Below are 27,607 nucleotides of genomic sequence, written 5' to 3' on the forward strand. Positions count from 1 at the left end.
GGTGAAAACCTTCACCACCTTGGGTTAGACAATGGGTTCTCAGATATGAGACCAAAAGCACAGGAAACAAAAGAGAAAAAATAGGTAAGTTAGATTTCAAAAAAATTAGAAACTTTTGTGCTTCAAAAGACATCATTAAAAAGTTAAAGGACAACACACAGAGTAGAAGAAAAGTGTTGCAAATCATATATGATAAGGGACTGGTATTGAAAGTATGTTTTAAAAAAAGAAAACATATAAACAATTATCACAGTTTGATAACAAAAAGACAGGATCTGAATAGGTATCTCTACAGAGAAAATATAGAATTGGCCAATAGACACATGAAAAAATGCTTAACATCATTAGCCATCAGGAAAATGCAAATCAAAACCATAGAGAGATTTCACCTCACACCAGCTCAGATGACAATAAACAAAAGGCAGATAATAACTGTAGAAAATAGTCTAGCAGGTTCTCAAAAGTTCCTCTGTCCATGGAATTTCCCAGGCAAGAATACTGGAGTGGGTTGCCATTTCCTTCTCCAGAGGATCTTCCTGAACCAGGGATGGAACTCAGGTCTCCTGCATTGTAGGCAGATGCTTTACCATTTGAGCCACCAGGGAAGCCTTGACAATAAACAAAAGGCAGATAATAACAAATATTGGTAATTGTGTCAAGAAATTACAGGCCTCATACACTGCTAGTAAGAATGTAAATGATGCAGCGACTGTAGAAAATAGTCTAGCAGGTTCTCAAAAGGCTAATCATAGAATTACCATATGATTCAGCATTTCCATTCCTAGGTATATACCTAAAAGAATGACTACACAAAAACTTGAGCATCAATGTTCATAGCAGCACTATTCACAACAGCCATAAAGGTGACAGCAATCCAAATGTCCCTAAACTGATGGCGGGACAAACATGATGTGGTCTATCATCTACTGATAAAATGGAATATTAAACAGCCATAAGCAAGGTCTGATGCTGTAAAGAGCAATATTGCCTAGGAACTTGGAATGTTAGGTCCATGAATCAAGGCAAATTGGAAGTGGTCAAACGGGAGATGGCAAGAATGAACGTTGACATTCTAGGAATCAGCGAACTAAGATGGACTGGAATGGGTGAATTTAACCTAGATGACCATAATATCTACTACTGTGGGCAGGAATCCCTTAGAAGAAATGGAGTAGCCATCATGGTCAACAAAAGAGTCTGAAATGCAGTACTTGGATGCAATCTCAAAAACGACAGAATGATCTCTGTCCATTTCCAAGGCAAACCATTTAATATCACAGTAACCCAAGTCTATGCCACAACCAGTAATGCTGAAGAAGCTGAAGTTGAACGGTCCTAGGAAGACCTACAAGACCTAGAACTAACACCCAAATAAGATGTCCTTTTCATTATATGGGACTGGAATGCAAAAGTAAGAAGTCAAGAAACACCAGGAGTAACAGGCAAATTTGGCCTTGGAGCACAGAATGAAGCAGGACAAAGGCAAATAGAGTTTTGCCAAGAGAATGCACTGGTCATAGCAAACACCCTCTTCAAACAACACAAGAGAAGACTCTACGCATGGACATCACCAGATGGTCAACACTGAAATCAGATTGATTATATTCTTTGCAGCCAAAGGTGGAGAAATTCTATACAATCAGCAAAAACAAGACCAGGAGCTGACTGTGGCTCAGACCATGAACTTCTTATTGCCAAATTCAGACTTAAATTGAAGAAAGTGGGGAAAACCACTAGACCATTCAGGTATGGCCTAAATCAAATCCCTTATGATTATACAGTGGAAGTGAGAAATAGATTTAAGGGACTAGATCTGATAGATAAGAGTGCCTGATGAACTATGGATGGAGGTTCGTGACATTGTACAGGAGACAGGGATCAAGAACATCCCCAAGAAAAAGAAATGCAAAAAAGCAAAATGGCTGTCTGAAGCGTCCTTACAAATAGCTGTGAAAAGAAGGGAAGTGAAAAGCTAAGGAGGAAAGGAAAGATATACCCATTTGAATGCAGAGTTCTAAAGAATAGCAAGGAGAGATAAGAAAGCCCTCCTCAGTGATCAATGCAAAGAAATAGAGGAAAACAATAGAATGGGAAAGACTAGAGATCTCTTCAAGAAAATTAGAGATACCAAAGGAATATTTCAGGCAAAGATGGACTCAATAAAGGCCAGAAATGGTATGGACCTAACAGAAGCAGAAGATATTAAGAAGAGGTGGCAAGAATACACAGAAGAACTGTACAAAAAAATTCTTCATGACCAAGATAATCACGATGGTGTGATTACTCACCTACAGCCAAACATCCTGGAATGTGAAGTCAAGTGGACCTTAGGAAGCATCACTATGAACAAAGCTAGTGGAGGTGATGGAATTCCAGTTGAGCTGTTTCAAATCCTAAACGATGATGCTATTAAAGTGCTGCACTCAACATGTCAGCCAATTTGGAAAACTCAGCAGTGGCCACAGGACTGGAAAAGGACAGTTTTTATTCCAATCTCAAAGAAAGGCATTTCCAAAGAATGCTCAAACTACTGCACAATTGCACTCATCTCACATGCTATTAAAGTCATGCTCAAAACTCTCCAAGCCAGGCTTCAACGATACGTGAACCATGAACTTCCAGATGTTCAAGCTGGTTTCAAAAAAGTCAGAGGAACCAGAGATCAAATGTCCAACATCTGCTGAATCATTGAAAAACCAAGAGAGTTCCAGTAAAACATCTGTTTCTGCTTTATTGACTATGCCAAAGCCTTTGACTGTGTGGACCACAATAAACTGTGGGAAATTCTGAAAGAGATGGGAACACCAGACCACCTGACCTGCCTCTTGAGAAACCTATATGCAGGTCAGGAAGCAACGGTTAGAACTGGACATGGAACAACAGACTGGTTCCAAATCAGGGAAGGAGTATGTCAAGGCTGTATATTGTCACCCTACTTATTTAACTTATATGCAGAGTACATCATGAGAAATGCAAGGCTGGATGAAACACAAGCTGGAATCAAGATTGGTGGGAGAAATATCAATAACCTCAGATATGCAGATGACACCGCCCTTATGGCAGAAAGTGAAGAGGAACTAAAGAGCCTTTTGATGAAAGTGAAAGTGGAGAGTGAAAAAGTTGGCTTAAAGCTCAATGTTCTGAAAACTAAGATCATGGCATCTGGTCTCATCACTTCATGGCAAATAGATGGGGAAACAGTGGAAAAAGTGGCTGACTTTATTTTTTTGGTTTCCAAAATCACTGCAGGTGGTGACTGCAGCCACAAAATTAAAAGATGCTTACTCCTTGGAAGGAAAGTTTTGACCAAACTAGACAGCATATTAAAAAGCAGAGACATTACTTTGCCAACAAAGGTCTGTCTCATCAAGGCTATGGTTTTTCCAGTAGTCATGTATGGATGTGAGAGATCGACTGTGAAGAAAGCTGAGCGCCGAAGAATTGATGCTTTTGAACTGTGGTGTTAGAGAAGACTCTTGAGAGTCCCTTGGACTGCAAGGAGATCCAACGAGTCCATCCTAAAGGAGATCAGTCCTGGTTGTTCATTGGAAGGACTGATGTTGAAGCTGAAACTCCAATACTTTGGCCACCTGATATGGAGAGGTGACTCATTTGAAGAGACTCTGATGCTCGACAGATTGATGGCAGGAGGAGAAGGGAATGACAGAGGATGACAGAGGATGAGATGGTTGGATGGCATCACCAACTCAATGGATGTGAGATTAGGTAAACTGCAGGAGTTGGTGATGGACAGGGAGGCCTGGTGTGCATGGGTCGCAAAGAGTCAGACATGACTGAGTGACTGAACTGAACTGATACAGCCATAAAATGGAATGAAGTACTGATTCATGCTACAACATGAATGAACCTTGCAAACATGTTGCATATTATATGATTTCATTCAAATGAAAAAGGAAAACCCACAGAGACAAAAAGTAGGTTAGTGGTAAGGGCTGAGTGGAAGGCTAAATGGCAAGTGACTGCTGAATGGACACAGGGTTTCCTTTTAGGATGATGGAGATGTTGATTGTAGTGACTGTCATACAAATCTGTGAATATATTATGTGAATTACATCTCAAAATCAGTTCAGTTCAGTTCAGTTCAGTCACTCAGTCATGTCCGACTCTTTGGAATCCCATGAATCGCAGTACGCCAGGCCTCCCTGTCCATCACCAACTCCCGGAGTTCACTCAGACTCACGTCCATCGAGTCAGTGATGCCATCCAGCCATCTCAGCCTGTCGCCCCCTTCTCCTCCTACCCCCAATCCCTCCCAGCATCAGGGTCTTTTCCAATGAGTAAGTATTGATCACTGAGGAAGGCTTTCTTATCTCTCCTTGCTATTCTTTGGAACTCTGCATTCAAATGGGTATATCTTTCCTTTCCTCCTCTCATCTCCATGGAGTTGGTGATGCCAACCAACCATCTCATCCTCTGTCATCGCCTTCTCCTTCTGCCCTCAATCTTTCCGAGCATCAGGGTCCTTTCAAATGAGTCAGCTCTTTGCATCAGGTGGCCAAAGTATTGGAGTTTAAGCTTCAACATCAGTCCTTCCAATGAAACCCAGGACTGATCTCCTTTAGGATGGACTGGTTGGATCTCCTTGCAGTCCAAGGGACTCTCAAGAGTCTTCTCCAACACCACAGATTAAAAGCATCAATTCTTCGGTGCTCAGCTTTCTTCACAGTCCAACTCTCACATCCATACATGACCACAGGAAAAACCATAGCCTTGACTAGACGGGCCTTTGTTGGCAAAGTAATGTCTCTGCTTTTGAATATGCTATCTAGTTTGGTCATAACTTTCCTTCCAAGGAGAGAGAAGAAAGCCTTCCTCAGTGATCAATGCAAAGAAAGAGAGGAAAACAATAGAATGGGAAAGACTAGAGATCTCTTCAGCTACAAAATCAGTCCTTCCAATGAACACCCAGGACTGATCTCCTTTAGGATGGACTGGTTGGATCTCCTTGCAGTCCAAGGGACTCTCAAGAGTCTTCTCCAACACCACAGTTCAAAAGCATCAATTCTTCAGTGCTCAGCCTTCTTCACAGTCCAACTCTCACACCCATACATGACCACAGGAAAAACCATAGCCTTGACTAGATGGCAAAGTAATGTCTGTGCTTTTGAATATGCTATCTAGTTTGGTCATAACTTTCCTTCCAAGGAGTAAACGTCTTTTAATTTCATGGCTGCAGTCACCACCTGCAGTGATTTTGGAGCCCCCAAAAATAAAGTCTGACACTGTTTCCACTGTTTCCCCATCTATTTGCCATGAAGTGATGGGACCGGATGCCATGATCTTCGTTTTCTGAATGTTGAGCTTTAAGCCAACTTTTTCACTCTCCACTTTCACTTTCATCAAGAGGCTCTTTAGTTCCTCTTCGCTTTCTGCCATAAGGGCAGTGTCATCTACATATCTGAGGTTATTGATATTTCTCCCCGCAGTCTTGATTCCAGCTTGTGTTTCTTCCAGTCCAGCGTTTCTCATGATGTACTCTGCATATAAGTTAAATAAGCAGGGTGACAATATACAGCCTTGACATACTCCTTTTCCTATTTGGAACCAGTCTGTTGTTCCATGTCCAGTTCTAACTGTTGCTTCCTGACCTGCATATAGGTTTCTCAAGAGGCAGGTCAGGTGGTCTGGTATTCCCATCTCTTTCAGAATTTCCCACAGTTTATTGTGATCCACACAGTCAAAGGCTTTGGCATAGTCAAGAAAGCAGAAACAGATGTTTTTCTGGAACTCTCTTGCTTTTTCCATGATCCAGTGGATGTTGGCCATTTGATTTCTGGTTCCTCTGCCTTTTCTAAAACCAGCTTGAACACCTGGAAGTTCACAGTTCACATATTGCTGAAGCCTGGCTTGGAGAGTTTTGAGCATCACTTTACTAGCATGTGAGATGAGTGCAATTGTGCAGTAGTTTGAGCATTCTTTGGCATTGCCTTTCTTTGGGATTGGAATGAAAACTGACCTTTTCCAGTCCTGTGGCCACTGCTGAGTTTTTCAAATTTGCTGGCATATTGAGTGCAGCACTTTCACAAAATAGCTATTTTTAAAGTGTGTCATCATCTAAATAACACCATTTTATATGTTTAAAATAGAGAAAAAATTTAAGAGAGCAATAGACATTACAGGAGATGCTGATCTACATAAAATTGATATTCATATTGATGTAATTCATCATGCCATAACTCCTGTTTTCCGATCACTTTACCTGCTTAAAATGGGCTGGGGCTTGAAGACTCTGCTTAGGTTTGCCGTCCAGTTGATTCAGACCAGTGGCCCCTTTAGTGACCCCCTTGGTAAGTTAATGAACCTTCCAGGTTGTGCCCCCCAGTGACTCCATATATCAACAGCAGTTTGGCCAAAGAAACTTGTTTCTGGCTCAGTGAGATATTGTCAAATGAGTATGAATTTGCTTAACTTATTAATACAACCTAAGTTTACTGATCCCAGCATGTCTCTAAGTAGATTTTTATATTCTTTAGACAAAAGGCTTCCAGGTCAAATATGCTTGGGAAACACTACAGTAACTTATATTCCTCTTCTGAGATATGCACAATGCCCATTAGAATATTAAGGGTTGGGACTTCTTTGGTGGTCCAGAGGTTAAGGCTCAGCACTTCCACTTCAGGGGGCACGGGTTCCATTCCTGGTTGGGGAACTAAGACCTCATATTCTGTGCAGCACAGTTAAAAAAAAAGACTCAAAATTCAACTTAGAAGAAAACTTTCAAACCCAGCATTCCCTATATTTATTTGGTCACTCTGCACCAAACACACACACACCCACACATGCACCTGTTTCTTTTGTTTCCTGCATAACACCTATTATCCTTCAAAACAGAATCCATGGACCACTCTTTGGGAAACACTAACTTAGCCCATCAACAATTGGTGAAAGGAAGAGAAAACTATGACCCTGAAGGTTTCAGCATCTGAGTACATTATTTTGTTTTATAGCATCACATTGTTGCATCACAAAAGCCAACACGGTATTGTAAAGCAATTATCCTCTAATTAAAAAGTCAATGTCAAAAGGGCATCTCTTTAATAAATGGGTCACTGCACTTTTGTTATCCAAGAAAAAAAACATAATGCTAAAATACAAACAACAGTGTTTTCTAACCTTTTCCACACCTTGGTCCACACAGAAAAGGACTGGAATAGAATGACTTGTAGTCAAGAGACCTCAGGGCTCCTGGGTCCTGCCAGCCCAAGTGTTACAAGGATCAGTAGACCTGAATTTCTGCAATGTATGCCACTAAAAAAAATGTGGGGAAGTTCTGTTTTAAAACACCCATTGCAAAACCACCCTAATCTGGATATTCGAGAATTTGTGCAGAGACTGACTATAGTTTCATTGAAGTGGTAGGAAACAGGTAAAGCATCAGTTCAGTTCAGTTCAGTTGCTCAGTCGTGCCTGACTCTTCGTGACCCCACAGACCACAGCATGACAGGCCTCCCTGTCCACCACCAACTCCTGGTGAAACTCATCTCCATGGAGTCGGTGATGCCATCCAACCATCTCATCCTCTGTCGTCGCCTTCTCCTCCTGCCCTCAATCTTTCCCAGCATCAGGGTCTTTTCAAATGAGTCAGCTCTTTGCATCAGGTGGCCAAAGTATTGGAGTTTCAGCTTCAACATAGTCCTTCCAATGAACACCCAGGACTGATCTCCTTTAGGATGGACTGGTTGGATCTCCTTGCAGTCCGAGGGACTCTCAAGAGTCTTCTTCAACACCACAGTTCAAAAGCAGCAATTCTTCAGGGCTCAGCTTTGTTTATAGTCCAACTCTCACATCCATACATGACTACTGGAAAAACCATAGCCTTGACGAGATGGACCTTTGTTTGCAAAGTAATTTCTCTGCTTTTCAATATGCTATCTAGTTTGGTCATAACTTTCCTTCCAAGGAGTAAGCATCTTTTAATTTCATGGCTGCAATCACCATCTGCAGTGATTTTGGAGCCCCCCAAAATAAAGTCTGACACTGTTTCCACTGTTTCCCCATCTATTTGCCATGAAGTGATGGGACCAGATGCCATGATCTTAGTTTTCAGAATGTTGAGCTTTAAGCCAACTTTTTCACTCTCCTCTTTCACTTTCATCAAGAGGCGCTTTAGTTCTTCTTCACCTTCTGCCATAAGGTGGTATCATCTGCATATCTGAGGTTATTGATATTTCTCTTGGCAATCTTGATTCTAGCTTGTGCTTCATCCAGCCCAGCATAGGGTTGATTAAATACCAAATTGTCAAATCCAGGAACACAACTAGGTTTTATGAGAAGTGAGATTCAGCATGGTTGCACCTACATAGCTAGGTGTTTTTTCCCATCTTTAGTGAGATATAGTTAACATATATCATTGTGAAAGTTTAAGGTGTATAAAGGGCTTTTCTGGTAGCTCAGTTGGTAAAGAATCTGCCTGTAATGCAGGAGACCAGGGTTCGATCCTTGGGTTGGGAAGATCCTCTGGAGAAGGAAATGGCAACCCACTCCAATATTCTGCCTGGAAAACCCCATGGACAGAGGAGCCTGGGGGGCTACAGTCTGTGGGGGTTCAAGGGTCAGACATGGCTTAGGGACTAAACCACCACTACCAAGGTGTATGACATGATGATCTGACATATTATATTGCAAAATACCACAATAAGGTTAGTTAACATATCCATCACCTCAAATAATTACCTTTTCTCTTTTTTTGGTCTGTGTGGTGATAACTTTTAAGATCTACTCTCTTAGCAACTTTCGAGTATCCAGTATAGCATTGTTAACTACAGTCACCATGCTGTACAGTACATCCCCAGAACTCATTCAGCTTAAAACTGGAAGTCTGTACTCTTTGATCACCTTCACCCATTTTCCCTGCACCTGCCTCCTCTGGCAGCTGCTTATCTACTCTCTATTTCTATTTTTTTTTTTTTTTTAGATTCCACATATAAGTGAGATCATACCGTATTTGACTTTCTCTGTCTTATTTCATTAGCATAATGACCTCAAGTTTCACCCATACTGTCAAAAGTGACAGGATTTTTTTCTTTTTTGTGTGGCTGAATAAGATTCCATCAGATATAAAGTTGACCCTTGAACAACATGGGTTGGAACTGCATAGGGCCACTTATATGTGGATTATTTTCCCCACTAAACATGTACTACATGATGCACAGTTGGTTGAATTTGACTGTAGTTATACCTGGATTCTGACTGCATGGAGTGGTGATGGGAGCCCCAAACCCTCTGCTGTTCAGAGTCAATTGTACATACATCACATCTTCTTTATCCATCCATCTGTTGATGGGCACTTAGGTGGCTTCCATGTCTTGGCTATTGTGAATACTGCTGCAATGAACATTGGGGTGCATGTATCTTTTTGAATTATGATTTTGTCTGGGTATATTCCCAGGAGTGGGATTGCAGGATCTAAAAGGTAGCTAATTTTTTTGTTTTTATAAAGGCAGTGTTTTATTTATTTACTTATTTTTATTTCTGTCTGTGCTGGGTCTTCTTTGCTGTGCACAGGCCTTCTCTAGTTGCAATGCTCGGGCTTCTAACCATGGTGGTTTCTGTTGTTTTCGAGCCCAGGGTCTAGGGTGTAAGGGCTTCAGTAGTTGCAGCACATGGGCTCAGTAGCAGGGGCTTAGTTGCTCCGAGGCATGTGGGATCTTCCTGAATCAGGAATCGACCTAGTGTCCTTGGCACTGCAAGACAGATTCTTAACCACTGGACCACTAGGGAAGGCCTTTATTTTATTTATTTATTTTTTTTAAGGAACTTCCATACTGTTCTCCATCGTGGCTGCACTTCCTAGGTGGTTCAGTGGTAAAGAATCCACCAATGCAAGAGATGTAGGAGACACAGGTTTGATCCCTGGGTTGGGAAGATCCCCTGGAGTAGAAAAAGGCAACCCAAGTATTCTTGCCTGGAAAATTCCATGGACAGAGGAGCCTGGTGGGCTATAGTCCATGGGATTGCAAAGAGTGGGACACAACTGAGTGACTGAGCACGCACACACACACACACACAGGTAAGTAAGCATCTAGAAATCTGAGCAAGCAGGATTCCCATGCAAATGGCACAATAAGAACTGTTCATTGTGATGATCTTGCATGGTCTTCCTAAATCACGGAAGAAGGATTAGATTATGTGTTGCACTGTTTCTGGATCAGGGTATCGACATTCTTCTAACTCCTTGAAAAACATTCTCTCTATATGTGGTAGTTTCATTAATCAAATTATTTTGATTAACCAGAGCACTTCAGACATAGAAGTTTTTTTTTTTTTCAAACACAGACATTTTGTTTTTATTATTTATTTGCTGCTTTTATTCTTGTTTTGGGGAACTTGAGGTATATTGAAGATTTTTGTAGCAGTAAAAATTCTTTCAAGGATCAGATTTCAGAAGCCTTCAAAAATGTGCTTTCATTTGAAAGACAAATCCAATTCGACATGAAGTTTCATTATGAAGAAACTGTTACATGTGATGACACTGGTTATTGAAAATTGAAATGAAGTGAGAGGAAGCTAACACCGACGTGTATGAGATTCTGCTTTCTTTGAATGACACAAAGAACTCAATATATCTAATCATCTCCGTTATGCCCACTGGGGACTGCGCTCTGGAGATATTGCACAGGGCTGCTTCTTGATTGCTGAAAACCCAAGTATTAAGCCATATGTCACCTACGTCAGTAGTTAAAAGAGCTTTCTGTGACTGCTGGATCCTGGGAATTGTTTTACGTTCCTTCTCTTGGTTAAAGTAAATCTTAGTAATAATCTGGGCACAAAATTCATAAAAGAATGGCCCCAACCAGTCAGCACAGACTGACATTTTGGCTTTTACACTTAATGTCTGAATTATTTTAAACCGAGTATTGGGCACTGGGCCCATCATCTCCGATCAAGTTTTCTTGTACTCTGATCAGTGCTAAGCAGAGAGACTTTGAACAGCTACACAAGTTGCTGTTGTCTTCTTCCTAATATAGATTTTGCCTAAGAAGTTCAAGGGTTAAGATGCAGTATATACTTTGAGCATCCACTCTGTTCTGTCTCCTGCTCTTGTTCATATAACTATCTTTTCCATCTCCCCCCAACCAACTCCCCAATATTCATGAATCAAATAAGCTTCTGAGTACCTTTTCTTCAGTCTGCAGAAGCAATGTCACCCCTAGGTTACCAGAGCCTTGAAAGACGTGTGGCTTCTCCATCAGTTTCACCCTTCCTCTCCTCCACCCTGGAGGTTCAATGTATCCTGTCTATAGTGTTTTCAGTTTGCCCTTGCTGGAGTTTGGGAGCTGAGCTACATTTCTGAATTGGGGTCTCCTGTTCAGTTGGGCTGCACTGTTCTGTCAAGATAACTCTGGATTCTCTTTATAATTAAAAACGTCAACAAGCAGGAAATGATTGATGGATGAGCCATGCCTACTAAGGTAGTGTGAGAGCTTCCCTGCTAGTGTCACCATCCCCCTTCCATAATTCTGCCCTGTCATCCATCCCAGATCTGCAACCAGTGCTATATCTCTGTGCCGAATTGCTTTTACGATCAGCAGATGAAGTAGAAACTACAGGGAGTCCTGCCACGACGAGTTAAATACTTAATGTGTATGTTAAAAGCTAGAATTTGATTACTCACCTGTTAGTCAATAAGTTCCCAAAACAATTCAAAGTAAATTTCCTTAATCTGTCTGGTCCTTTCACCCTGCTGGAAGGATTGCTAATGAATGTGCTGCCTGAATGAACAGAAAGATGAAAGATTGCAAACTCACACAGCAGCGGCCTGGATAACATGCCACAGGCACCAGAAACCAGTTCGTCCCGTGCAAAGTTTCCTCTGGAGTACATTCCTCATCCAGCGATGATTTTCCAATAAAACCAGCCTCGATTTTTGCAAGCATAAGCGCGATCCCCGAGGGAGGAGATCAGGCAATTCAATCCTAGGAAATGCTATATGAGGCAAAATGAACCTTGAAGCAGTGTTATTTCCTGAAAACACAGTCTTGTTTTTTAGTTTCTTTCAGACACATCGATATTCAGTGAGGAATTTGTTTTTTAAACTCCATCCACTGAGATGTGACCAAAGAATTTAATTACTTCCATATTCATGAAAATAATATGAGATGAAAGTAGGCTTGTTTCGTTTCACTGCTCCACAGAGTTATTGTCTAAACTCTTGTGGCTTAAAGCCCAGCTCCCTTAGAGATGCTCACTTTGGGACTATCAGCCAATGGTGACCAAAGGCTTCTTCATGCTGTGATGGTGAAGTGTGTCAGGGAGGAGGAATGGAGATCAGAAGTTTCTCAGATTTCCCAGCACTAAGAACAAGGACAAGCATGTGGGTGTCCCATCCTGCTAGTTTCTGAGCATCAAGATGGCCTTTCAAAAACTCAGAACTATCATGTGTTGTCAACTGTTAACTGAATGACCTCTCTGTTTTCACTCAGTCACATTTGACTCTTTGCAGCCCCATGAACTGTACCCGCCAGGCTCTTCTGCCCATGGAACTCCCCAGGCAAGAATACTGGAGTGGGTTGCCATTCCCTTCTCCAGGGGATCTTCCTGACCCAGGGATCAAACAAACATCTCCTGTATTGCAGGCGGATTCTTTACCATCTGAGCCACCACGGAAGCTCCTTCATTTCCCCCACCACACATTCCCTTCAAAATCCAAAGCAGGACTATATCCTGAGAAGGGTGGGTAGAGACCAGAAACTTCATCTGAGATGGAAAATTCTAGCTCTGTAAACACAGGACAAGTAATGTTAAAATGCCTCAGCGTTAAGCCTATATGGAATATTGATGCTTTTAAAAGAAAGCTGGTTTCCTTTCTAGGAAAAGTTAGTAACTCACATGAGGACTAACAAGGATTCAGTGATTGTCCAAATGGCAGTATAAAATCAGGCTTCCTGTGAGACTAAACTCATACTCATGAACCACAAGAGTAAAAGTTCAAAATCATATCCATAGACACCTGCACTCATTGATTCAACAAATACTGAGCTCCTACTGTATGCCAGCTTACAAAGAGTTGGACATGACTGAGTGAGTTAACACTTGCACTGGATGCAGGCACTGCTGAGGTACTAAGTTTCTTTTTGTTTAGTCGCTCAATCCTGCTTGACTCTTTGTGATCCCATGGACTCTAGCCTGTAAGGCTCCTCTACTGGAGTGGGTTGCCATTTCCTGCTCCAGGGGATCTTCCTGACCCAGGGATTGAACCTGAATCTCCTGCATTGCAGCTTGATTCTTTACCACTGAGCCACCTGGGAAGCCCTCATTGTCTTGATTAACCACTTTTTCAACACCCATGACTCTAAATCATTGTCCTGGATTAGTTTTCAAAACTTCAACCCCAATTCAAAGGTCTGCCACCCATCACTAAGGACCAGCAGAAGAGCCTCATGTTCATGGTGGAACTCCCCAAGAGGATCTTCCCACTGTCTCTGTGCCACCGTGATGTCACTGAAGATGGGCCCAGCAGTGCTTAGCTCTGTGATTGCAGGATAGACCTCATTTGGGTGGATTTAAAAACATGTATCATTTTCTAGTTGCATCACATATGAACACAGATGTTTCTGTACTAGGAAATAGTAGATTCTTCCTGTATCTTTTAAATGTCCTCCTCTACAATCTTGTTTCAATCACATCAAATTCATCTTCAGAAGTAGGTGGGGCTTAAATTATATATGAATGAATGTATGTGTTCAGAGAGAGTATATACAAATCTACAGAGATCTTCAAAGCAAGTGCCAGCTGGTCTAATTTGCTTAGTAAACCCACACATCTTCTTTTGAGGGCAATTTACCTTTCACTTAGCCAATATGGGTAGTAATACACATCTCCAGCTGGTGGCAGAGAGATGAATAGGGTGTGCTTCTCCAGGGAGATGCTGTCATTAGCAGATTCCTGGACACTCTCATTGTAGGATTTGATAACGCAGAGACCAATGGGTGTGGAGGAGCTCCCTGATTGTTCAGGGCTTCCCTGTCAGTAACTCACAGGACTGCCGTGGAGGTAGACAGCCATTCACTCCCTGAAGCTGCTAACAAAATAGGCAAAATGCCTTGTGTTTTCTGAAATACTTTTCTGACTACTTGAACCCCACATATGGGAATGTGGGACTAAGAGAAGGAGGAAAGCAGTCAAAATATTAGGGGGTGGTGAGGACAGAGGAATGGACACTGAAAAAGAGATCTGCAGCATCACCAGCAATGATTCTGTCTCGGATTTACTTACCATGGACCATGAGGGTAGATGGATGTACAGAGTGTATAAATGTATGTGCATGTAAAAACTGGATCATAATGTCACCCAATCTACTGCCATGCTGTAAATTCTACAAATGGAAACATTTTCCTGTGGAAGAGGGATTTTACCTTTTTTTTTTTTTTTTAATGTCGACTCTCTACATAACTGCTGTTGGTTTAGGCAAAAGCTTTAATAAAGTAGAAACTATGTGTTTCTTATTTCATTCCAGGGCCAAAGTAAGTCATTCCTCTGTTCTCAGTCTCCCCAATCTGGTAGTCAACTAAATAACTTATGACCCCTGGCTCCTGACTTTGAATGTGTGCTGTGGTAGATGGAAGATAGATTTAGTGTCCAGAGCCCTGTGCATGTTACCAAGGTGGCATGTGTCATTTCTCTAGAAACAAAAATAGCCCTACTGTGCAAAGAGTCAGACACGACTGAGTGACTTTCACTTCACCACTTCACCACTGTGCTTACATTTGTAGATTGATAAAAATACATTCAGAAAGAATTTTTATATTTGTAGAACAGATTCAGAAAATGAAGCTAGAATAATACGGTTATGTGTCGTGCCTACCAAAAACACTAAGTTTCATTGTAGTCTACATGTTTGAATAACGTGAAAGGCACTGTGTGAAATTTTTTTTCAAATGTAAAAAACAATCCAGGGTCCATAAGGACACAAGGGAACAGCTGGAGGCTCAGAGATGCCCTGCAGGAGCTCAGATTTACATAGGATTAGCCTGATGTAATCAGAAAGATTTGATGTCTATTTCTCTGCAAACATTTTTAAAAGGGTGCCTTATAATCCATTCCTAACTAATTCCCACCTTTAACTTTCTAGAACTAAAGAATCCTTTTAGCATTTTCTTAATTGTGTCTACTGTGCTACTATCCTCTCCATGCCCAAAGTGGGGCCCCAGTCTTTGGCAGTGTGATACTTCTGGTAAACCTGGTGTTTCCTGCTCCTGTGATATACACCTCCTTTCTTCAGCTGCCTTGACCTCCCAGATGCTGCTCAAAACACGCATGTGCTTTTCTGTTGTCATGCATTTTGCAAGTGTTGTTCTCTTCTGAATGGTTTCACCCCCACTGTTCACTGGGATTCCTGCATCCCAATCTCTGAGGATGCTGCCCGCGCTTCAGTTGCAGAGCCTGTGTATTCTATATGGTGACGATGGTCCATTTCCTCCCAGAGAGCGCAGCTTTCCTGGCAGAGACTTTCCTTAACTCCTTTCTCTATCAACGGAGCCTGGCACAGAATAGTTGCACAATTCATGTTTGTAAAAGAACACATGACATGATTTGTTGGAATCTTGAGCAGACCAGCCATGAGCTTCTGAGTTTTCAAGTTTTCTGAAAGATCACTGAATGGTAATGTTAAAATTCTAGGTGTAAGTCTTACATCTCAAAAACTGAGTTGGGGCTTCCCTTCTGGCTGAGTGCTAAAGAATCTGTCTGCCAATGCAGGAAACATGGGTTTGATTTCTGATCTGGGAAGATGGCACATGCAGCAGAGCAACTAAGCCCATGTACCACAACTACTGAGCCTGTGCTCTAGAGCCCAGGAGCTGCAACTACTGAGCCCTCATGCTGCAACTACTACATGCCACGTGCCCTAGAGCTCGTGCTCCGAAACACAAGAAGCCACCACAATGCGTAGCCCCTGCTCACCGCAACTAGAGAAAAGCCCAAGCAGCAATGAAGATCCAGCACAGTCAACATAAATTAAAAACAAAGACTGAGTTGACTTCTGTGCATAAATTAAACAAACTCATCCATTCTTGTCTAAGCAGCAAATGCTAATAAGCTCAGAGTTAGAAAATACATGCTACTTTATGAATTATTGGATGGCAACGTGTTTTGCGAATGTTGTCCCTTAAAATGTGGCTGAATTTCCTTTAAAAATCGTTTGATTGCACCTTGGCTGGCTAGTTTGAAGCCACTGTGCTGCACCAAAAAATGGGTGCTTTTATTTCTATGCTTTCTATTTCTATGTTATTGTCATGGTTCTTAGTATCAATTCACCACTTAAAGAAAAAAAAAAGGTTCTCACCAAACTCTTAGAAAGATGAGTGCTGATAATGAGACAAAGCAGCAAGCCTGAAGTTTTGCAGAAACTCTTTCTTATGATGGTTAAAGTCCCTGCAACTGTGCTGAGTCATTAATTTTTGAAGCATTTCTTGCCATATTCTCAGAAACCAAACTGTTACCAAAGTTAGATAGTAAGACTTTTAAAGTCAGCAACAGATTTACAGGCATTGAAAGTTTCCATGTGGGTGCCAGCAGGTGATGAGAACAAGGTGGTGGGTTCAATATGGAGGGAGCTGCTGAAATGTCAGGGTTCTGGGCATTCAGCTCTCTGGATCTCAGCTGTGTCCTCTGAGATGGCCTAGGTGATGCAATTCCAACCACCAAGGAAAAGGTGGGTGTCCAGAAATCTGTTCAAGTTTCATTAGCTGTCAAGATGACTGCTAGAACCTTCTGCCTCCAATTATAGCTATCTGGATAACATAGAGAGCACCATTTATTTTACAGAGCTGTTTAGAAAAAGGTTTTATTGTTATCTTTCCTTGATAGTTCAGTCGGTAAAGAATTCGCCTGCAATGCAGGAGACCCCAGTTTGATTCCTGGGTCAGGAAGATTAGCTGGAGAAGGGATAGGCTACCCACTCCAGTATTCTTGGGCTTCCCTTGTAGCTCAGCTGGTAAAGAATCCGCCTGCAACACGGGAGACCCGGGTTTGATTCCTGGGTTGGGAAGATCCCATGGAGAAGGGAAAGGCTACCCACTCCAGTATGCTAGCCTGGAAAATTCCATGGACTACAGTTCATGGGGTCACAAAGAATCAGACACAACCGATCAACTTTCACTTTCATTTCCCTTTAACTACCCTTAAAATGGCCAGAGCTGATTGGAGGTCCACTATACTTTAGTTGACATGATAGAGAGCACACTGATGACTTCTGGCTTCAGGGATTTCATTCAGAGGGACCCAACCTTCAATGTCCCTGACCATCATTGAGAACTGTTCCTCAGGACACCTACAAGTGATAAAAATCATTGAGAGTATGACACTTGTAATAGACACAGGAAGTAGTCTATCATTTCAGACCTGGGGGATTTCTTTCTCTTCTGTGGTTGACTTTTTCAATAATCTGCTCATCTTGAATACTCCTGTTAGAGACTGGATACCAATTTTTAGGTCCTAGGTTTCCCAAACTACCTACAGAGGCCAGGCCTCCACGTGGTCCTTTTATTTCACATGGACCAGAGCATCTGATTCTGTGTCCCATGAAACATGGTGCTGGATAAAAGTGCCCTCTGCTCCAACACATTTGGGAAAACTTGGGTAAGGCAAAGATAAGTTGGCCAACTCAGGACCTCCCTGAAGCTGCAGTATTCACAAGGCAGTCCAGGAAGGGGATGGTGCAATGTCTGCCAAAGCCCCGTGGTGCTGGAGCCTTTTGTTCCTAAGGAAAACAATCCCACCTGACTCAGCAGAACACAGTGCAGAATCCAAGGCCTTAGCATCCAGAGAGGGGGATGTTCTGCATGTCTGTGATGTGTGTGTCCAAGACGACCAAAGAGATATGGACTCCAATCACAAAATCACCTTTGTTCATAGGGCTCATCTAAGAGGCTCGACCCAACATCCTCGAAGCTATATTAATCTAACATATTCCTTTAAAACTTAAACAATGTGGTTTGTCCCTCATTTCATGAATGCATAAGGCAGAAATTAACAGAAAAAGTATTATGTGTATATGTCCATGTGTGTATATAAATACATGTATTGTATATGTGTAATGTTTATAATGCATGTGCTTGTATGCATCTCCATGAAACTAACATCAAGTATTTCCTCAAATAAACATCACCGTAAAACACAATTTCAAGCTTTGGCTAATGTTCAAGAGGTGTAAGAACCATATATATAATGTCGCTGAGGTCTGTAGCAAGGAAGGGACATATCCAGTCTCATACTATGAGCTAGTGTTAGGTTCAGGATTAGACCCCAGGTCCAAGGGTGGTTCGTTTATGCTTAATAACTAACTAGCGGACTAATGATGAGTCCAGTAAAAAGGTAGAGGTCTTCAATGCTGTCCAACTCTACCAAGCTCATTCTTTTATCTGGATAAGCTCTGAGGGCCCTAAGCCATCATTTCTTTGGAGCCTCAGTTTCCAGCCGGTCCCTTTACTGTCTGCCACCTCAGCACCAGTTTCTCAAGCCAGCACTCTCTGAAGTCCTGGTGCTAATGTCTCTTCCTCTGCTCCCCTCCCCCAGCTTCTCCAATAGTGATAACTGGAAGCACTTCTGTCTTGAGAGCTTCCCATGTACTTTATCTGTCCCCCACTTAGCAAACCTCTCTCTATCTTGTATTTAGTTCTTTACAAACCGATTCTATCTCTCCTCGTGGACTCTAAACTCCTCGAGGGTAAGACCTGTGTCAGATTTATTTTTAATTCCCTCAGCATCTATCACAGTTCCTGGAATGCTGGAGATCCTCAATAAATATTCATTGGATGAATAAATGAATAATGTACACACATCATGGTCAGGAAAATCTTCGTGGCCATTTGTCATTTTCAATAATGAAATCACCGTATCTGTAAGATGGATAGGTTCCTAAATAAAGCTGTAATTTCCTAAGCAGAGTGGATTCAGATCCTGATTTGTGAAAGACAACCATCACGTTGTTTAACTTTGTTAACGTGTAAATGCAAGGAAGAATTTTATGCTTGATAACTGCTTCTCCTTCCACCCCCTTCTCTCTCTCTTTTGGTAACAGATGTCAACCTCGGTTAGATTCAACTCAACTTATTAGTGCATGGCTTTTAGCCAAAAGCAATTCACATTTGCAGAAGTGTACTATCACATATGTCTTAATAACAGAAATGTGTTTTTTAAAAAAATGTATGTGATAAGTCACATATGGTAAAAGAAATCTGTACATCTCTCAGGCCTTATTTCCACAACGAAGCTTGAAGATAATTGCTGCAGAATGTTCACATACAAGTGAAAGTCTCTCTGACACATTAAAGAGGCACAGTTTGAACATACTAATCAAGCTTTGATACTGGTATGGTTCCAATTGACTGATAAGTACACCAGTATCTCTTGTCCTGATCACTGATCTTAAGAATGCACAATTTTGATTCTTATCCTCAGAGGTAATACTGAATGCTTCAAGGTAATGTCATTAGTGTATCCAGGTACATTATGTGCTTATATTCACTAAGCATATACTTAATTTCTCCTTTGTATGGAGTATAATTAACATGTACCACCCTCTCCCTATGGTGATGAAAGAAGCTTACAACCATGAAGTTATTAAAAAGAAATTAAACAAGTGGTTGAGAAATAGGGAGGGAGGAGATGAAGCTTTAGAGAAGAAAATATGCAAACTAAATAATATTGTGAATCATTTACCCTCACTTGAACTGAAAGCTTACTCAGCCTTAGTTAAATCTTGGGAAGTAATAGAATTATAAAAAATGGCTTTTGCAAGATATCCATCTACACACAACTTGGAAAACTATCAGTATACTGTAGCTGTGTGTTGACTAGTTTCTGAGGCATCACTGTCCCATGAATGGATCTCATATCCATGATGATCTTCAAAGATCTTGAATTTGGAGTGGTTTCTATACTCTGAATGAGGATTAGGTGATACATCGGCCCCAGAAAGTTCCAAACACAAGATGAGAGCTCAGTAAATACAGTACCTACTCAATGTTTTTGGGGAAGGAAATAGCAACCCACTCCACTGTTCCTGCCTGGAAAATCCCACGGACAGAGGAGTCTGGTAGGCTACAGTTCATGGGGTCACAAAGAGTCAGACATGACTGAGCCATTGAGCACTCAGTGTTTTAGAGGGCAAAAAGAGAAAGGGTTCAGAGTTTAACACTCACCATCAGAGAAAAGCTTACATGTGCACTTTTGCCTACCTGACTAGCCAGAGCAGGGGTCAGCAAACTGTAAAGAGCCAGATAAGAATATTTTTGGTTTGGTGGTTTGCACAGTCTCAATTCTGTCACTGCAACACAAATGGAGCTACAGACGATTTGGGAACAAATGAGTGTAGCTGTGTGCCATAAAACTTCTTTTATGGACACTGAAATTTGAACTTAATATAATTTTTACATCTCATGAAATAGTCTTCTCTTGAATTTTTTCCCCACCACTTGCCAAACTCTGCACCAATCACACATAATGATCATCTGTACCTATCTGTGTTCATCCTGAGTTGTAAACGCCTCTAGACCTCCACTTTTCCAACAAGGCTGAACATTCTTTCCAATGTATGCTCCCACAAACGACTGTGTGTTAATTCTCATATACAAGATCAAGCCAATAACTGGTCAAAGGCAATGCAGTTAGTATCAATGTGGTAATATTTTACATGTGGCATGAGTCAGAAGACTCTTGAGAGTCCCTTGGACAGCAAGGAGATCAAATAAGTCAGTCCTAAAGAAAACCAACCCTGAATATTCATTGGAAGGACTGATGGTGAAGCTGAAGCTCCAATACTTTGGCAACTTGATGTGAAGAGCCGACTCACTGGAAAAGACCCTGATGCTGGGAGAGATTAAGGGCAGGAGGAAAAGGGGATGATGGAGGATGAGATGGTTGGGTGGCATCATCTACACAATGGACATGAGCTTGAGCAAACTCAGGGAGATGTTGAAGGACAGGGAAGTCTGGCATGCTGCAGTCCATGGGGTCACAGAGTCAGATACGATTTAGCAACTGAACAACACAAGTCAGAAGAGACGGACACCTTGCTCAGTTACAACACAAGAGCCCTTCAGTCCTGATGCTCCACTAGGGTCTTATTAAGCCTCCAGGCTAGGTTCCTGAAAGGATTGCTTTCTAGGATGCACTCAATTTGTTTACTTGTCTATTAATAAAAAAAAACGCATATCAAACCCTAACCCTACTTCGGGTAGCTGTGCATTATGTCTGACTGAGACATATTAGAAATGGAAAGAGGACTGCCATACACAAAACTTTTTAAAGCCTTGTTTCTGCTTTGCCATCAGGCAGTGTAATTGAACCATTCTCTGAGCTGAGATTCTTGTCCCTGAGCTGAGGTCTTGAAGAAGCCTCTCTTTTTAGAGTCCTCAGACGGTTGTGGCTAGGCAACTGAATTAGGTAGCAGGTATTAGGTACCAAATACAATAAGACACTCAGACTCACACTGAGAGTGGTATCTTACTTAATTAGAAGACAATTTTAAACACCTACCAGTTGGTTGTGATTTAGGCTTATTATTAGATTTTCAAATATATTTAAAAATAAAATATTGTTTTATGTTCTATTAGTAATCCTTTGGCTCTTCTACTTTTCCTGTTTTCTCTTTACAACATTCCTTAAAGTGATAGACATTAGATACAGTCTGTACTGTGAATTAACCAGAACTCATAAAAAATGTAATTATCTGTAGGGTAGAATTCTCACAAGGAATAGACAGAAAACTGGTCCTACTTCCTGGCCATTAGAGTATGATTAAATGCAGCCCTGTATGTTGCCAATGGGCTGTCTTCTGCATGCAAAGATGGAGCTTGGGATTCACTTCCTATTGGGCACGCTTGAACTTGGAGATGTTTGTCCCACTGAGGGCCAGATTTACACTCCTCCAGTCCCTGCCCCAACCCTTGTGACCTAGGGCATGCATCTGCCTGTGGGTGGACTGGAGAAAGGGGTACAGTTGGACTGTGGGAAAGAAGACCATTAATGGCCCACGGAGGGACTCAAGTTCTGGCCTTGGCCTCATTAGCACCATCCTCTAATCCACGGAGCTTGCCTACCACAGGCTCGCAGTAGAGAAGCCTTCCAGGCATAGACAGAAAAGAAATCAGGCTGCAGAGACGATTTCACCCCCTATCAAACAACCAGACAACAATTGGGCTACTAAAAATGTTCCCATAAACACCTATAGCAAAATACATCTCCAGACCACAGAGCCCTCCAGAAGCTATAAAAAACTGATAAGGAATATTCTGAGGCCTCAGAAAACAAAATTTAAACACAAAGTACAAAAGAAAACCTTTTAGAAAAATGAATTGGAACTTACATTTAATGGTGTGCTAAACACAACCCTGGTGATTTGGAAAAGTTAATTACTTTTACAAAACACAAGCAGCCCTCTGTCATTGGCATTAGCTGATCCATTCTCCCAGAAACTATTAAAAATCCAGTGTACTCCCAACTATATAACTATATACATCCAACCCTATCAATAGTAACATTAAATGTGAATGGATTCAACAATCTAGCCAAAAGGCAGAGACTGCCAGACTGGGGGAAAAAACAAGATTTAACTATATGCCATCCACAGGAGACACACTATATTAAAAGCTACAAATTAAAAAAAATAAATCAATGCACTTCTATTTCTGCATTTGATATCTACTATAGTGGAAGTTGGCTGACATAAATTAACACGTTGTAGTTCCTAGAGACGTGATGTTACTTGACCCGTAGTAACCCAGCAAATAGAGCAGGTCTTCCCTAGCCCACATGCTGGTGGACTGGTATGCATCATAACATGGTAATCAGATGTCATGAAGCCAAATGACAAGACAGACATCTTTAATTGCAAAGTCTCCCTTCTGGAGGAGACAGGATGTACTATATTTAAAAGACTGCTGTGTGGCTTGTTTATAATTTAAGAGTGTCTCATAAAATGCCTTGGAAATAGCTCTCTGTTAGCTAGAAAAACCTTCAGTTAAATATATTTTTATGAGCTTTTCATTAACAGAGTGCCGAGGCCTTGATGCCGAGGTGCCAAAGCTCCCCACGTGGCTGGAAATCACTTGGCACATTTTCAGTCACTTACGTCTCTGTCATAGGTCCAAGGTTTGCAATTAAAAATGTAATCTTTTTAGCATGTGCAAAACCCAAAGGCTTGAAGTACTATGCATTGAATATGATTATAATAGTATTTGGCAACTATTCATGGATGGCACATATTAATTTATGTAAACCAGGCATAACTTGGAGCACTTTCTCATCAGGACCACAGGAAAAATTGAAAAGCTGGTCCCTGCTCATTGAAGGTTTTTTTTTTCCTTGCTTGTTTTGGTTTTTGTTTTTAAATCGTCACGAATAGAGATGAACTCAAAATCAAGGTCTCTTTTATGACCTTTTTCACATGCTTGGAGTCCATTCAAATTAACATTTCCAACTAATAAAAAAATTAACTTACTTCACAGGATTATTCTTAGGTTTTGCCTTTTCAACAGCCTGTGAACAGAAGAAAAAAATGCAATTAGACAACATTAGCAGGCATAATCTTTGCAACTAGTTACCAAAACAATAAGCAATATAAAATGCTCTTCAGAAACATGAGGAGTTAACCAAGGCAGGCTGCTGGAGATAAGCAGACTGGAGGTGCAGAAAGCAATTTCCGTCTCCTGGGGAGCATGGTTACCAGTCCAAGTACAGCTTTCAGACACAGGCAAGCATAGCCACAGTCGCCTGGGAAGTTCAGCGGTGCCCACGCGAGTGGGCCCTTAGGCTCATGACTCCTTCCTCCTCTTCTCATCTTTTCTTTCCATATTTTTTAAACCTGAGCCCTCTGCTTCTGGAAAACAGAGATCATGAAGAACTCCCCCACTCTACTCCATCCCTTCATGTTCTGGAAAACAGCTAATTTCAAAAAGGACCACACTGCCGTCCACATGCTGAGACTCAGTCCATCCTTGCTCCTGACGCCCCTAAATTTTCTGCATGGTTTGCCTTTCTATTTGGTCTGACCATCTGTTGATCACTGTAAAGGGACTGATGACTTACAGAGATCTTGTCTCTTGGGTAAAAGAGGACAGAGACTCTGGTTTATTGTTTCTTTTTTTCTGTTTGTGTGTTTTCAGCTCAAATAAATTGAGATGTATACCCACTAAGGAGAGACCAGGTGTTTGAAATGGACCTGTGAACTTTGTTTATGCTTGACTTAGGACTGAAATTTTAGAATGAAAACTATAAGCTCTCTGTGTCTGTCTGTATGTTTATATGTCTATAATTCAGAAGAGTCTTTCCCTCTAATTATGTGAATATGCAATATTTTCCTACCTCTGGATAATACTAACCAATTAGATTTTATTTTGTTTTGTTTTGTTTTACATATTTACTATTTTTTTAAATTTTATTTTATTTTTAAACTTTACATAATTGTATTAGTTTTGCCAAATATCAAAATGAATCCATCACAGGTATACATGTGCTCCCCATCCTGAACCCTCCTCCCTCCTCCCTCCCCATACCATCCCTCTGGGTCGTCCCAGTGCACTAGCCCCAAGCATCCAGTATCGTGCATTGAACCTGGACTGGCATCTCGTTTCATATATGATATTTTACATGTTTCAATGCCATTCTCCCAAATCTTCCCACCCTCTCCCTCTCCCACAGAGTCCATAAGACTGTTCCATACATCAGCGTCACTTTTGCTGTCTCGTACACAGGGTTATTGTTATCATCTTTCTAAATTCCATATATATGTGTTAGTATACTGTATTGGTATTTTTCCTTCTGGCTTACTTCACTCTGTATAATAGGCTCCAGTTTCATCCACCTCATTAGAACTGATTCAAATGTATTCTTTTTAATGGCTGAGTAATACTCCATTGTGTATATGTACCACAGCTTTCTTATCCATTCGTCTGCTGATGGACATCTAGGTTGCTTCCATGTCCTGGCTATTATAAACAGTGCTGCGATGAACATTGGGGTACACGTGTCTCTTTCCCTTCTGGTTTCCTCACTGTGTATGCCCAGCAGTGGGATTGCTGGATCATAAGGCAGTTCTATTTCCAGTTTTTTAAGGAATCTCCACACTGTTCTCCATAGTGGCTGTACTAGTTTGCATTCCCACCAACAGTGTAAGAGGGTTCCCTTTCCTCCACACCCTCTCCAACATTTATTATTTGTAGACTTTTGGATCGCAGCCGTTCTGACTGGTGTGAAATGGTACCTCATAGTGGTCTTGATTTGCATTTCTCTGATAATGAGTGATGTTGAGCATCTTTTCATGTGTTTGTTAGCCATCTGTATGTCTTCTTTGGAGAAATGTCTATTTAGTTCTTTGGCCCATTTTTTGATTGGGTCATTTATTTTTCTGGAGTTGAGCTGTAGGAGTTGCTTGTATATTTTTGAGATTAGTTGTTTGTCAGTTGCTTCATTTGCTATTATTTTCTCCCATTCTGAAGGCTGTCTTTTCACCTTGCTGATAGTTTCCTTTGATGTGCAGAGGCTTTTAAGGTTAATTAGGTCCCATTTGTTTATTTTTGCTTTTATTTCCGATATTCTGGGAGGTGGGTCATAGAGGATCCTGCTGTGATGTATGTCAGAGAGTGTTTTGCCTATGTTCTCCTCTAGGAGTTTTATAGTTTCTGGTCTTATGTTTAGATCTTTAATCCATTTTGAGTTTATTTTTGTGTATGGTGTTAGAAAGTTAGATTTTAAATCCCTTACACTAAAGGAGCTTTATTGTGATTGACTTAGAGATAAGAGATAAGTATTCATATAATTGGCCATTCCCAATACTTCAGAGGGGCTTCCCAGGTGACTCAGTTGGTAAAGAATCTGCCTGCAATGAAGGAGACAGATGCCAGTTTAATCCCTGGGTCAGGAAGATCCCCTGAAGGAGTAAATGGCAACCCACTCTAGTATTCTTGCCTGGAAAATCCCATGGACAGAGGAGTCTGGCAGGCCACAGTCCATGGAGTCACAAAGACTCAGACATGACTAAGTGACCCAGCATGCAGGCACACACACCATATTTCAGAAATATCCTCCTCCTCCACATACACCTGCTTGGCTTATGACAGGATGGGGAGGGAAGCACAGAGGGAATGGTCATGGGTACCTCTGGGGATTTTTAGATCTAGGATGGGAAACTCTATACCCTGTATTGCTCCAGCCACCTGGCTGCACCTGCTTGGTGATAGAAAGGCCAAAGTACCCATTTCTAAAATCATTTTTATTAGTAGATACCACAAAAAGGCAAGAGCTGACAGACAGCTCCGATCAATTTCCTTCCATGGAACTTTTAAGAAAACACACACCAAATCATCGAAATGAGGAAATCTCTGGGCCTCTCGGCCTGCGTCCCTTAGACATGGAGCCTGGTCCCACTTTATTGCTGAACCCATTGATCTGTGTACAGTCCATTTATCATTCATGAAAAGAGCTAGTGATCTTCACAGTATATTAGAAGAAACAACTCAGATCATCTGTCAACAGCCCTCTTATTTCTGTTTCCCTCTCCACAGGGATTGCATCTCCTTCGATTCTTCTGGAATTAAAATGTTGCTAAGCAACACAGCTGGGGGTGCTGATGGCAGAATGGCTACAGTCTATCAAACTGTTTAAGCACCTGGAGGGTTTTAGTGATGATTTTTTTCATACTTCTGTAGCATAATTGTGTAATCAGAACCAAACTTGTACTCCCCCAGATTCTTTTAGACTGTAGAAATAACATTCAGAATGGTAAGCGTTGAAGCAGTGGTTCGCCAACCTCGAGGTTCTTCAGACCCTTTTAAAAGGTATACACTTGGAGACCTTTATATTTGTGAACCCTGGAGTGGGTGATGGCTAAGAGATGAAGAGAATACTGTTACAAATTCGAAGGCAGAAGCAACCATGTGTAACAGAGACAATTTATAATCTAACATTGGATTGACATTCCGAGTGACCAGTGCATAAGCATTTGGAAACTTTCAATCCAATCAACAACCCAATGCACTTGGAAGCAATTTGTTTGAAATCGATGAAATATTTCCTCAGTTTAGACATTATTGTTGGAAATCCAAGTCCTTTTCTTCCATTAAGTCTCAGATTCTATTGTTAGATAAATATCCATTAATATTTGGGTACTTTTTCTTCCCTGGTGGCTCAGAGGGTAAAGAATCTGCCTGCAATGCAGGAGACCCAGGTTTAATTCCTGGGTCAGGAAGATCTCTTGGAGAAGGAAATGGCAACCCATTCCAGTATTCTTGCTGGAGAATTCCATGGACAGAGGAGTCTGGTGGCTACAGTCCATGGGGTTGCAAAGAGTCAGACATGACTGAGTGACAAACACTTTCACTTTTCACTTTGGCTTGATAGGCAAAAGTTATTTTCTCACCATCTGTGCCTGAGGTTGAATTTTCACAAATGGTGGAATCACAAGAAAGTGAGGGAATGAGGTAACAGGTGAAAATGAGGAAACAAGGACAGTGTCTGGCTGGCCCATCATCTCTTACAAGTGTTTAAGATATGAATGCCTATCTCTGAGCAATCCCTTAAAGGGTGCTGAAAGGAAGAACCAGTGTCTGGCAAGGAGTAGGGGCAAGACCTTGACTATCACTACAGAATG

General features: G+C 41.3%; 1 protein-coding gene across 7 annotated transcripts in view; it reads right to left on the minus strand.

Moving 5' to 3' along the window:
* AFF2 (ALF transcription elongation factor 2) overlaps nt 1-27,607 on the minus strand; it is a 536,669-nt gene that overhangs the window by 79,152 nt on the left and 429,910 nt on the right. For all 7 annotated transcript variants that reach the window (XM_086389838.1, XM_086389837.1, XM_086389834.1 and 4 more), the window contains one exon: nt 23,462-23,499. In XM_086389838.1, coding sequence (XP_086245964.1) covers nt 23,462-23,499 — 38 coding nt within the window. The remainder of the gene's footprint in view (nt 1-23,461; nt 23,500-27,607) is intronic.

This window comes from Bos grunniens, chromosome X, assembly GCF_055505025.1.
Source record: "Bos grunniens cultivar Pamir isolate PY7600 chromosome X, Bosgru_T2T1.0, whole genome shotgun sequence".
Taxonomy (NCBI): domain Eukaryota; kingdom Metazoa; phylum Chordata; class Mammalia; order Artiodactyla; family Bovidae; genus Bos; species Bos grunniens.